The sequence below is a fragment of the Beauveria bassiana genome, assembly GCF_000280675.1.
Source record: "Beauveria bassiana ARSEF 2860 unplaced genomic scaffold BBA_S00041, whole genome shotgun sequence".
Classification (NCBI taxonomy): domain Eukaryota; kingdom Fungi; phylum Ascomycota; class Sordariomycetes; order Hypocreales; family Cordycipitaceae; genus Beauveria; species Beauveria bassiana.
This window is the reverse complement of record NW_007930876.1, coordinates 29,563-40,790: the sequence shown is the minus strand read 5'-3', so window position 1 is coordinate 40,790 and position 11,228 is coordinate 29,563. Positions and strand designations below refer to the sequence as shown.

Genomic DNA, 11,228 nt, shown 5'->3' with positions numbered 1-11,228 from the left:
TTTATGATCAAGTAAAACCAGTCGATTTATTTTTTTATTCCCCAAGTACGGCTTGCAACGGAAAAGCCTTTACCCCATGACAAGCACTCTCACCCCCTCCGCCGTCTTTCAAAAAACCCATGCAATACATACCAACATTTTAGTGCGGAAACTTCATTTCCGACTCGCCCTTTTCCCACATCTCCATTCAGGCTCCCTCCCCATCAATATGCGGGGAAGCTTTATGCCTCATGCATCCTAGCGCCACCACGCATGACGCTGCGTCGAATGTCTGGACCATCATTCGTCTTCGTCGTCGTCACAGCATTTAGCCCAGATACACTGACCTCCGTCATTCCGTCCAGGTTTGCATGCAAACAACAAGTACGACGACAAGATTTCATTTGCCTCGTGTGCATACAACCACTCGTGCCAATGTATATGGGCCTGCTTTGTCCATCTGATGATGGCCCTTCTCTGACGCGATCTGCGCCCAGAGATCGATTCCTTCAAACTCAATGCCGCTGATCCATGACTTTACCTTGAAGTCAGATCCCCGTCTGCGTGTAGGATAACCTTGAATTTAACTGCGACGCTCCTCATCTCCTCGTCAAAATCCAGGTCCCCCCATTTCCCCCAACCCTGCGGAGGCACGCTAAAACAGCCACAAGCGCAAAGGCAGTCCACTCGGCATATTTTTTCCATTTGCCGTATTGTCGGTCTTTGACAAAAGCCGTGAGGACGAGTGAAAGAAAAAAAACCCCCTCCCATGCCCATGAAGGGTACCCAAGCGCAGAAAGTACTGTTTATCGTTTATGTTAATTCTCGTGATCAGGGTCTTAGTACTCTTCTCTATAGCTAGCGTTCGCTAGCGGAGCTGAAGTTATTTAACCGCAGGCTTGGGAAAGGTGACGCTTGGTCGGAGGGCCGAAATACACTATATCTTGTATGATCGCCGAGACTCTAGGCTCTTAATAAGGCAAATATGAGGCTGCTACAGAGATTTACATGCAAGGCCTCACGCTAGACGAGTTTCGTGTTGATGGGTGGACGAGATTTGCTTTGTGTGTCGATTTTCACAAAATGACACAATAGAAATATATAAATCATAAAGTTGCTAGTGCTCCTCGACGAACTTGTAGACCCGTCCCGTCCCGTACCTCCGTGCCGAAAGGGGGTTATTCGAGCGCTGTGAACAATTGTTGGGGTGATATACGCATTGGATACTTGGATCCAGAAACATGGCTTTGCCCAACAAAGATTGTGAAGTATGAGAAAGATACTGCTGATTAAATGGTATGTCTTCCTGCCCGGGGATGATCAAGAATGCCACTCACAGCACCGAAAGCTACGAGAATGGAATGTGGCCTACGAGAAACTTAAGCCTGTTTCTAAAGTCGTGAAGCATGTATGACTTCTCTCAGTCAAAGAATCTTCACAGGACGGCAAGAGAGACAATTGGTATGCTTTTCGTATGACCCTTAAACTAAGACCATATATGTTGCTGCTAATGCGCAGACAGACACCACTTTCGAGGCTCTCTTGGAGGAATATCTTCAAAGCGTCGACGATTGTAAAGTCTATACGCTTAAAGAGCTTATCGAGTTCAATGAAGAGCATGCAGTGGAAGAGTCCCCCTCCCGGTAAGCCGCTATGATACTGCCATGATCTTTGGTGAACTCATTTCTTTGTTAGGCGCGGCAAATCAAGCTGGCCTCATCAGAGCCTTGCACGACACCATGGATCCAGAGGAATATCGCAAATTGATAGAGTAGGCTTGTAGCACTTGCGGCAAAAAGAGAAATTGACACAGAGTGTTGGAAGAGAATGAGGTTGACATCATCCTTGGACCGGGTGATGGGACCATGTTCATCATTGCTGGCACTGCAGGTGAGAGGCCAAGATTCCCCACAAGTGTACTTCAGAAACCCTTCATTTGCTCCCCTCCTGTTAACGAATTTGGTCTAGGATACCCTATCACATCGCTGCCTCTTGGGTACCTAGATTTCAACGGAAGGCCAGGTGTGGAGTGTACTGCAGTAAACAAATGCTTGATAGGAGACGTTACAAAACTAATTGGCGTTTGTCTGCGCACAGAACACGCTTAACGTACTATGCAGCCACCTTCTGACTGTCTGGGAGCTTGATGCGGGAGCTTGTGAGGCTACTTTTGTTGAAACGGTATCTACTAAATTGTGGGTTCATCTGCATCGCCAGTATCTGTGCCGTTCACATTCATCTAGCACAGAGTTGCCGTTTTCCTAGCAATACAATACACACAACCCCCCAGGCCATAAGATCAGCACTGTGTCTCTTTAGATCTCTTTACGCTGCCAATGTCTTATTGGCCCAGCCGATCCGCAGCCCCTCTGCGTCAAAGACCGCTACGCTCGCTTGGAGCGCCGGCGCACCAAATACCACAATGTCGCCGAAGCCGCTCTGCAGCGCCCCGACACACTTGCCCGGTTCATTCTCGGCCGTCGACGCCTCGATGTACGATCCAGGTACTTTGATTGTGGCGTTGCTTGACACGCCAAAAGTAAAGTCAGGTAGCGCCGCGTCGCAGTCAAACACGTAGCCGTGTTCGGCGGCGCTGTACGTGGCCCCCGGCACCCCCGCGTAGTAGGCCTTGACGACGTCGGAGGGCATGATCATGATGGTCGTGCCGGTATCGAGCGTCCCGGTGAGTGCTCGCTGCTGAAAGGGGCCGTTACCGACGGCATAGCCGGGTGAGGTCCACGTCCAGTAGCCTGCGCTGGCGTCGACGGGCGTGTAAGTGAGGGGGCCGACTGCCTCGTCAATATACCCAAACGTGAATTTACCCTCTACACACAATCATTAGCTCGAGCAACCAAGATACTCCTTCGGATGCTTCAAATCCGAGCACAGATTTGTCCCACATCTCTGTGCACTTACGCTCTCGGTGTCGGAAATCAACCGTAAACAACGGCGCGCTCAGCCGGTGCTTGATGTTGCTGAACCACGTCTTTTGCTTCGTCGGAAACGCAAAGTTGAGCTTATCGAACCCCAGCCCCATTATGCCATCCATCCCTCTATCCTGCGCAATGCTCTCCGACACCACCGCCGCCACTTGCAAGCCCTGGTCCTCCACCACCAGCCGGCCCTGTCCTTTTCCCTCCTCCGTCAGCACCGTCACCGTCTCTCGATACACTATGCCTCCGACGAAGCTAAAGTCGATATACCCCGCCAGCCAGAGCACCGGCGGCAGCAGCAGCTGCGCTGTGCGGCTCCGCGCCGGGTCGTACTGTGTCTGACCGCTCAGAAATTTGTCTGGGATGACGGACCCGTATACCCAGACGTCGCTGGAGCCCGTGTCCAGATTGAGGTGGAAGCGTCGCGGCGGCGTGCCAATGTCGACATCGATGAGGTACGCGCCGTCGACAAAGGCGTTTGGGTGGGCGGTGACGGAGCCAGAGGTGGCGCAGCCAGAGGAGGAGGAGGAGCGCTTGGCGAGAGAGCGCTGATGAAGTGCAGAGGAGAGAGAAGGGGGAGGGGGGATGCGATACTTTTGGTAGAGATGCGCATAGGTAGTGACAAGGTTGACGTGTGTGCTGTTGTTGGGGACGGCGTTCAAAGCGAAAGTGCTAGGCGAGGAGGCCGCCGCCGCCGCCGCCGCGGCCATGGCGGCGAGAGAAAGAATTTGCATGGTGTTTCAGGGGAGATGAGAAATGCCAAGGTGAGGGTGCGATGAGAGGTAATCTGAAAGCGGGTGGGAAAGCTGCCGTCTTTGAAGGATGTATGCTGTTGGTCGTCCTCAAACGGGCACATCAATCAGGCAAATCGACGCAGCAACCTCGCCTCATATTTATCCTTCAAGAAGTGTGCTTTCATAGACAATTCATCACCGCCCAGTAATACTCATCTCATCAAACCTCGTCCGCCCCCTGTTTTCCGCGCCGTACCAGCGCCCGCCCGCCCTGGTCGCCCGACTCTGCTGCCCAGAAAAACGCAGTTACCCCTGTCGGTTTCTTCATCGAACGGTATTGAGTGATTGTTGCATTCTGGCAATTTTCTGATATCCCGCTTCTGTCTTGCTTGCACACTCCTGCCCGAGTCGAGCAAGGGAAGAAAAGAACGGGTTTGTAAGAAAACGGGAGACCGTACATGATACGTGCAGTCGTTTGCCTGCGGGCGGCCCCGCGGAAATCGTGGAACCGACCGTATGATGGCGCGTGTGTTGGGGGGTCGAGATGCACATCTGTCTTGCTTTTTTTTTTTTTTTTTTTTGTGATAGCAAACATGACAATGCACGACATTACTGGTAGCTCATTCCCACTCTTGGCAGGCTTTTACGAAGTCAAAGCTGAGACCTTTCCAACCCGGCCCTCGTGACCCAGTCACCGCATCGAGGCTGTTGATCTGGATGCTCTTTTCCCACAAAACAGTATGCAGAGGACTCTTTTTATCATTCTCTTTTCTTCTTGAACCCTCAAACCTGCTTGCCGATGCGTCTTCCTGCAAGCTTTCGCCGAGCCCAACACTCGCACATTGAGTACCATACAGCGCTGTACGGATAGTCCTGAATTTCGTGTACCGATGAAAATCGCTGTAAAATCCTCTCTTCCCTGACTGCCTCTGAACCAAAAGTAACACGAGAACGTTGCTGATTAATCTACGTGTCTGTTGGTCCGTTTCCAACTCTCTGGTTTAGGTGGAGCTGCCCAGTCATAAAGGTCAAGGCTCAACAAGCCCGAGGCCATCACGAAGAGCATACTTGAAGCTTTTTGAAATATTAAGCCCTTGGCCAGCTGACTCTAAAGTTCGAAGCAAATTCCAGCGTTTCTTGCCCAAATTACTTCTTGGAGTCGTAATCTGTCACTGTCAGATGGGTGAAATGCCAGTAATGGTGAAGCCCAAATACCCGAGATATGCGTCGAAGAAATGCATACAACCCTGTACCACCACGGCAACTTGATTAAAAAGTCTAGACATTAATTTCAGTACAGCTATTGACCAGGACCCCAATTATGACTTTTGTAGCTAGCTGTGTGCGTTATATAGAAAAGACCCCTTTTGTTTCTTGAAAGAAAAATACAAAGTAGGAGCCCCAAAAGTCAAACGTCAAAGGAAACTCCATTTCACTCTACTTGCCTACCCGGCTTCGACGAGGGCAAGTTTGCCTGCCGCCTGAAAGGACGAAAAAAGGGCGCAAGCCGCCGTGTGCTACATGCGTTCCAGAGGGCCTCATCAGAGCGTGAACTTTGTGTGAGGAGACTGCGCAGCGACTCGCCGCTCAACGACTGGTAGAAGCGGATTCAGTACTACAACGAGTGACAAGGTCAAGATAGAGTGCATCAGAGCATACTTGTTTACGCGGCAGCCCAACCTTCTCCTGCCGTCCGCTTCCCACCGCCGATGCGGAAAAACGAGGGGAGTCACGATGACAATCATGGTCCAATAAAAAGCTAGGTTTCAGGCTGTTTGACAAGAGATGTATATATATTGGTAAAAAAATATATTCGAAAGAAAGAAACAGGTTAAGAGAAGAAAAAAACTGCCTTGTTGTATAGATGCCGCCGTGGCAAACACATGAACCCCCTGGTCTCAACCGCATGCCTTCATAACACATGTCTTCCCAGTCATCCATCCAACGCCATGTCCAAGCCAGGGGAGGGGTATTTTGTGAGCGTCGCTTTTTTTCTTCTTTTCGTGAGTTATATCCATTATCCATCCACCATAATCATTCCATTTCGCCTGGTCATAAAGCAAGCTAATCCTACAACTCGGTACACTTGTCCCAAAGATTACATTCATCCATTCACCGCGCCATAATAGTATAAGGGGGGTACGCTAAAATACGCTGGCAGTCTGCTTTCGCACATGCCATCGCAGCAGAACAAATTTGGCAGCAAACAGCCAACCGCTGGAAAGAAAATCAACTGTCATCGCGAATTTGTAGCCCTAGACACCACCACCCATGAAAGCGGCAAGGTCGTCAAGGTCGAGTAGCTGACGCTCAAACGCAGCGCAAAGCTCAGGCGCAGTCATATCCTGGCTGGTGGCAGTGGTCTGGGTTTCCGGGCCATGCGACGATCTGCCGTTGGAGGGGGCTTCTGGACTCTGTGCCTTGGCCTCGACATGCATGGTAGCCTGCGGGACGCTGCTCGGGGGCGGCGTCGCGTCGTTGGGAGTAGCCACACCGCTCGAGTGACCATTGATAGTAGTGACACCAGGGCGGCGGGGAATAGTGACGGTGGGTGGCTCACTACCGTCACGAGAGTGCTCGCCGATGGAGCGGGGAGTGGCATGCTGTTGACCATTGGTCTGGTCATAGTCCATGGCCTCGGGATTAGAGTCAGCGTTGGACGAGACCTCGTCTTTGGTACCGTTGTGGCTGTTGGCGTTGGAATCCGGGCGGCCAGAAGCAGCGGCAGCATCGTTGTTGAGGACGCGCTGCATGACGGTGAGGTGCCGCAGCCAGCTGCCCATAAGAGGCCAGTTGTCGGTGCCGTCAGCCATGAAACGCAGACCATCTGTAACAATGTGGGCAGCCGTCTCAACAGCATTGTTGGGTGTGAGGCCCTTGAGAGAAAGATAGGCAACCGTGGCGCTGGCAGTAAAGGCGGAAAAGAGCATAAAGATGGGGAAGCACGGCGGTTGCTCCTTCTCAGTGCCCAACTCAACAGCAAGCAGCAGCGAGAGAGTAGCGTGGCATGAGCTGAAAACCCTATCAATGATTTCGTGACCGCGGCTGCTCGCGCGGTAAGTGTCAACGTTGAAGTTGTGGGCGAAGACGTCCTGCAGCAGCCGTCTTCGGTGAACAAAGATGGTCGCGCAGTGCAAGAGGCAGTGCAGCATGGCAAACGTGTAGCCTGAGCCCATGGTCATGTGCAGGTTGATCTGACCAGGCTTGTCGACGTACTGCATGGGCAGCGTGGTACGCAGATCCTCAATCTTGCCAATGAGACGGGCGCAGTCCTCCTCGTCGTAGCTGTGAAGAGGGCTGGTGGTGAGCATACCGACGACGTCACGCCAAAGAGTGGCGGCAATGACGATATAACCATACTCGCCAATCTCAGCTGTGTTTCCATAGCTGGGGGGGGAGAGGGTGCCTGGGTTCAAGTATTGGACCAGCGACTTGATGTAGACGGTGTTACCAAAGGCAAAGTTAATGTCCGAGCAAGGCAGAGAGACGGTCGCAGTATCCTGGGCAGTCAAGGCGGGGAAGCGGCCAGGGGTGCTGGTAAGAAGGCAGTCGAGGATGTAAATCAGCCAGAGGGTTCGACGGCAGCTCTCATCACGCAGCCACTGATCAGCACTCCCGCCAGCGTGGTGACTGTTGAGAACGCGGTACATTTGCAGCATGCGTGCGGCCTGGCCAAGATAGATGTAAGCTCGGACAGCATTGCGCGAACCCCATTCATGAATAATGAGGAGGCAAAGGGCCTGTATATCGGCCATGTTGGGATGATCAAGATTGCCGTTGATGAGGGTCATGGCCTTGGCGGCATACATCTCGGCAGCCTGAGTAGAGGTGCCATGACGGCGGATCAGGCTGGGAGAGCTCCTGGAGAGGGCAAAGTCAGTAAGGGAAGAGCGTAGGCGGACGAGGACAAAAACAGGCAGGGCTAGTGTGGTGAGGCGCGTCGGACGAAGCGGCGCTCGGTCGGTGGACCGGGCACCAACAAGATTTGGGTCATGACCCGCAGAGAAATGCGGCGATCCGGAGGAGTAGGCCCAAGAACGCCGAGGAACGCGGTGAAGGTCAACAAAGGCGCGGCAAAAGCTTACCTGGATGCACAAGCCAGGAGACCGTAGACGAGGGTAGACTCGAGAGAAGCATTCTTGAGCTGCTGAAGAAAAGTAGGTTTGTGAAAGGCGACACAAGCCGGGAAGGTCTTGGAGACGACGCGCTCACACTCGGCAACAAGCTCTGGAGTCAATCTAGAAAGTGGAGATTAGTAAGAGAGGGACGAAATACCGGTGGGCGTAAAGGATGGCGAAGAAGCGTGCGGGAGGCGGCGGGCAGGGCCGGGGAGTGAATGAAGCACAAGTGAATGCAGGGCAAGTAACCGGCGGGCAGCGCAGGCACAAGGGGCAAAAAACCTCGGCCCAGTCACAGACCGAACGCCTATTATTTTTTGTGGGGGAAGAATGAATGGTGACGGAGGAGGACGGGTAGCCAAACGGGCCTAGGAAGAAAAGGCCAAAGAAAAAGAAAAGCAGAAAAAATCGAGGTGGATATCGGGGACCAGCGCGTGTGTGGTAAATGGCTCTGTGAGACTGGGGGAAATAGAAAGACAACGAGGGGGAAAGGGGAGCTGGGCCGCGGTGAGGAGGTGGTGGTGGTGGGAGACGAGGCAGCGACTGGTGATGCGCGCTGGGGTGGTACGGGAAGGGGTGGTACGGAATTAAGGGGAGGCGAGGACGGGATGCAAGAATGAGAAGAATGGGGAAGGCGGGAGGAAACAAGGACGACAAGAGCAACAGAAAGACGAGATGAGCGAAAAAAGCAAACAAAAATAAAGGATATCCAAACTGTCGTGCGAATCCAAACAAAAGCTCTTCGAGGACAACTTACTTTTCGGAGCTGCCCTGGGAATGCCTGGGGCCGCTAGAGCCCACAACGGCTTGCCTGGTGTCAGAGGACCCGGGCCCGGAGGCCGGGAGACTCTCGCGCGATGGGCGAGACTGGGTGGCGTGACGAGCAGGACTCTGGCCGTTGTGATGCGCAGCGCTCTCGGATGGAAGATAGCAGTCATGCATGCCTTTGGAGCAATTTTTGCACGGGTTGCCGGGGCCGCGATCGTAGACGCACTTTGTCTTGCCTTTGCGGCAGCGAACGCAGGCACCGCCGGCCCTGAGGGCGGTCGAGCGAATGACGCCGGACATGCTGTGCGCGCGAATAGTCGCGAGGGTGGTGGGTAGAAGATGTGAGGAAAAAAAAAAAGAGACAGATAGCAGAGGCGCGAGATGATGCGCGATGTGTTGTTGGATTCGGTTTTGTAGTTTTGCGACGACGAGAAAAGTGTGGTGGAAGAGGGAGAAGAGGCCGGGACAAAGAGCAAACGCTGCGCGGCCGGAGAAGTCGGGGGCGAGAGCCTGGGGCAACACACGTCGCACGCGCGCGCGGACAGAACCAACGGAGCAGAAAAGCGCACCAAAATAGGCACGGAGGGGACTAGGGGAAAAAGGGAAGAGGAAAAAAAAAACTCGGAGATGATGACGGCGATTCAAAATAATCAACTGCGATGGCAGCTGGAAGCTCCAAAAGAACTCTGGATGTGAGGGCCAAAGGGAGAGGAGGGAAAAAAAAATTGTCGGCGAGTTGGTAGAAAGAGAAGGGCAAGGGGAGAAGAGGCGGGCGAGGCGAGGCGCAGGGCAAAGGCAGGCAGGCGGACGGGCGGTGCGGCGGGGAGGGGAGGAGAGGAGAAGGGAGAGGGGCAGGCAAAAAGGTAGCTACAGCGCAGTTGTAGGGCATTACAGCGCTGTAGTGGTCTGAGAAAAAATACAAAAAACACCCACACCTTTTTTTTTAGTTGCCAGCTGCCACTGCTGCCACTCGCGCGCTGCCACCGCGCTGCCACCTGCCACCTCGTCCGTCTCCAAGGGGACCCATCCAAAGCACAAACGGGCGGATCGGGTTGGTGGTGCCGGCCTCGCAGACCCACCCCTACGCAACACAACCCGACACAAGACAGGCCGACCGAATTTACGCAGGGGGGGAATTACAACTACACAGAGGCAAGATGTTGACGTGCAGCATGGAAGACGTCTTTCCCCGCTCTCGTCGTGTCCAGAATAGAGTCAAAACAGCACCTATTCACAAGTTACACTCCTCCCTCGTCTGTCGCGCTCCCAAACTGCCTCTGTTTGCTCCGCTCCGGCCCTCGGTGGTGCCGTGTCGCCGCCCAGTGCGGGTTGGCGAGTTGGCCCTGCGTCAGCACTGTGGCTCCAAACCTGCAGCGGCTGGGTCACTGCTCTCGTAGCGCTCTGCAGCACTCCTCCAGCGGCCTCTGGCAACCCCGGCTCAGCCAAGCGCCGGCCCGACGACCCAGTGTCCAATCGCTGCGCCCGCTACTTCCTCCGTTCCCCGTACAGTGTGGTAGACTGTAGTTGCTCCATGTGTCAAAACTGGTTAAATTACGAAGGCGTCGAATATTAAAATAAAATTTAATAATACAAAAAAAAACACACACGAAAAACATGGTGACCAAATAACCACGAGCTACTTTATGACGTTGCACTTTATGTTGCGGTTAGGCATCTACGCTCATGCTATCCGTAATACCTCGTGCCTTTTTCCTCATCCCAGCTCTCTCCCTCGAGGCCGACTCCTCTCACATGCCGCATTTTCATCCCAAATGGCCTGTTTTCTCGCCTCACATCGACTACCCCAGCACGCCTCTCAACATACTGCTTTCCTTTCGCAGCTAGGACTGCAACCTAGTCACCGAGTTTCGCCTCTCAACTCTCTCTCTACATCACAGCGTCGCATCCACCACTGATCCTAGCCTAGCAGCCTAGGTCCCTTTCCCCTCCCCCATAATCTGTAGATTTTCCACAGATCTCGCCAGTGGACCTTGAGCTTTCTCCGTCCAAACAACCCATACAGACACCCTGCTTCATGCACTGCATCTCATCGCATCGCGCACAACGCTCCCGCGTTGCTCTGCCATGTCGTCTGATACACGACGCCCAACTTTCTCGCAGAAGCTCCCGCATACGTACTCCGTACACCAGCCCACCCCGTACGACAGCCCAGCCAAACTTCATCGGCCACCGACCCGGACGGAGCCTCTATTTACGCAGGTCAACACCAACATGTCGTTCGACCCGCCGCCCGCCCGCGTCAGACACCACAGTAGCGTCCCGTTTTGTCCGTCTGTACCTGCAACAGGCACGCCATTTGCTCCCCTCGATACTAGTCTCGACTCGTCTCGTTCAACTTGCAGCCCTGCGGCCGCTGCATTACAATATCTGCTGCCTGACAACGCGATTCTGCACCGCCTTTGTTTGGGATCTGCGCTCTAACGCTTCCGCGCCACACTTCCATTTGCTGTGACTCGGGGCTTTACTCTGTGACGGCGAGAGCAGGATAATCCCTCAGCAAGCAAACAACTTTCGTCGGGTGGCGCCCGGTCTCGAGCCCTCCCTCGTCTTCATTGGAGCGTGCAGGGTGATTGTCTCGCCCTCTTGCACACCAAGCATGCAAGCCTCTAATTTGGGACACCCCCAAACGCCAATGCCTAGCTGGCTGCAGCCCAACGCTTCTCTCTCTCTCTCTC

General features: G+C 53.7%; 2 protein-coding genes across 2 annotated transcripts; both read right to left on the bottom strand.

Moving 5' to 3' along the window:
• Nucleotides 1-2,304: 2,304 nt before the first annotated feature.
• Nucleotides 2,305-3,646, bottom strand: BBA_08844 (eukaryotic aspartyl protease; the record flags this gene model as incomplete). Its single annotated transcript, XM_008603941.1, has 2 exons — nucleotides 2,305-2,804; nucleotides 2,896-3,646. 2 exons carry the CDS (start codon nucleotides 3,644-3,646, stop codon nucleotides 2,305-2,307), a joined length of 1,251 nt encoding a protein of 416 aa, XP_008602163.1.
• A 2,255-nt stretch (nucleotides 3,647-5,901) lies between these two features.
• On the bottom strand, nucleotides 5,902-8,832 carry BBA_08843 (fungal specific transcription factor; the record flags this gene model as incomplete). The annotated part of the gene is made up of 3 exons (XM_008603940.1): nucleotides 5,902-7,507; nucleotides 7,732-7,884; nucleotides 8,522-8,832. 3 exons carry the CDS (start codon nucleotides 8,830-8,832, stop codon nucleotides 5,902-5,904), a joined length of 2,070 nt encoding a protein of 689 aa, XP_008602162.1.
• Between the last annotated feature and the right edge of the window lie 2,396 nt (nucleotides 8,833-11,228).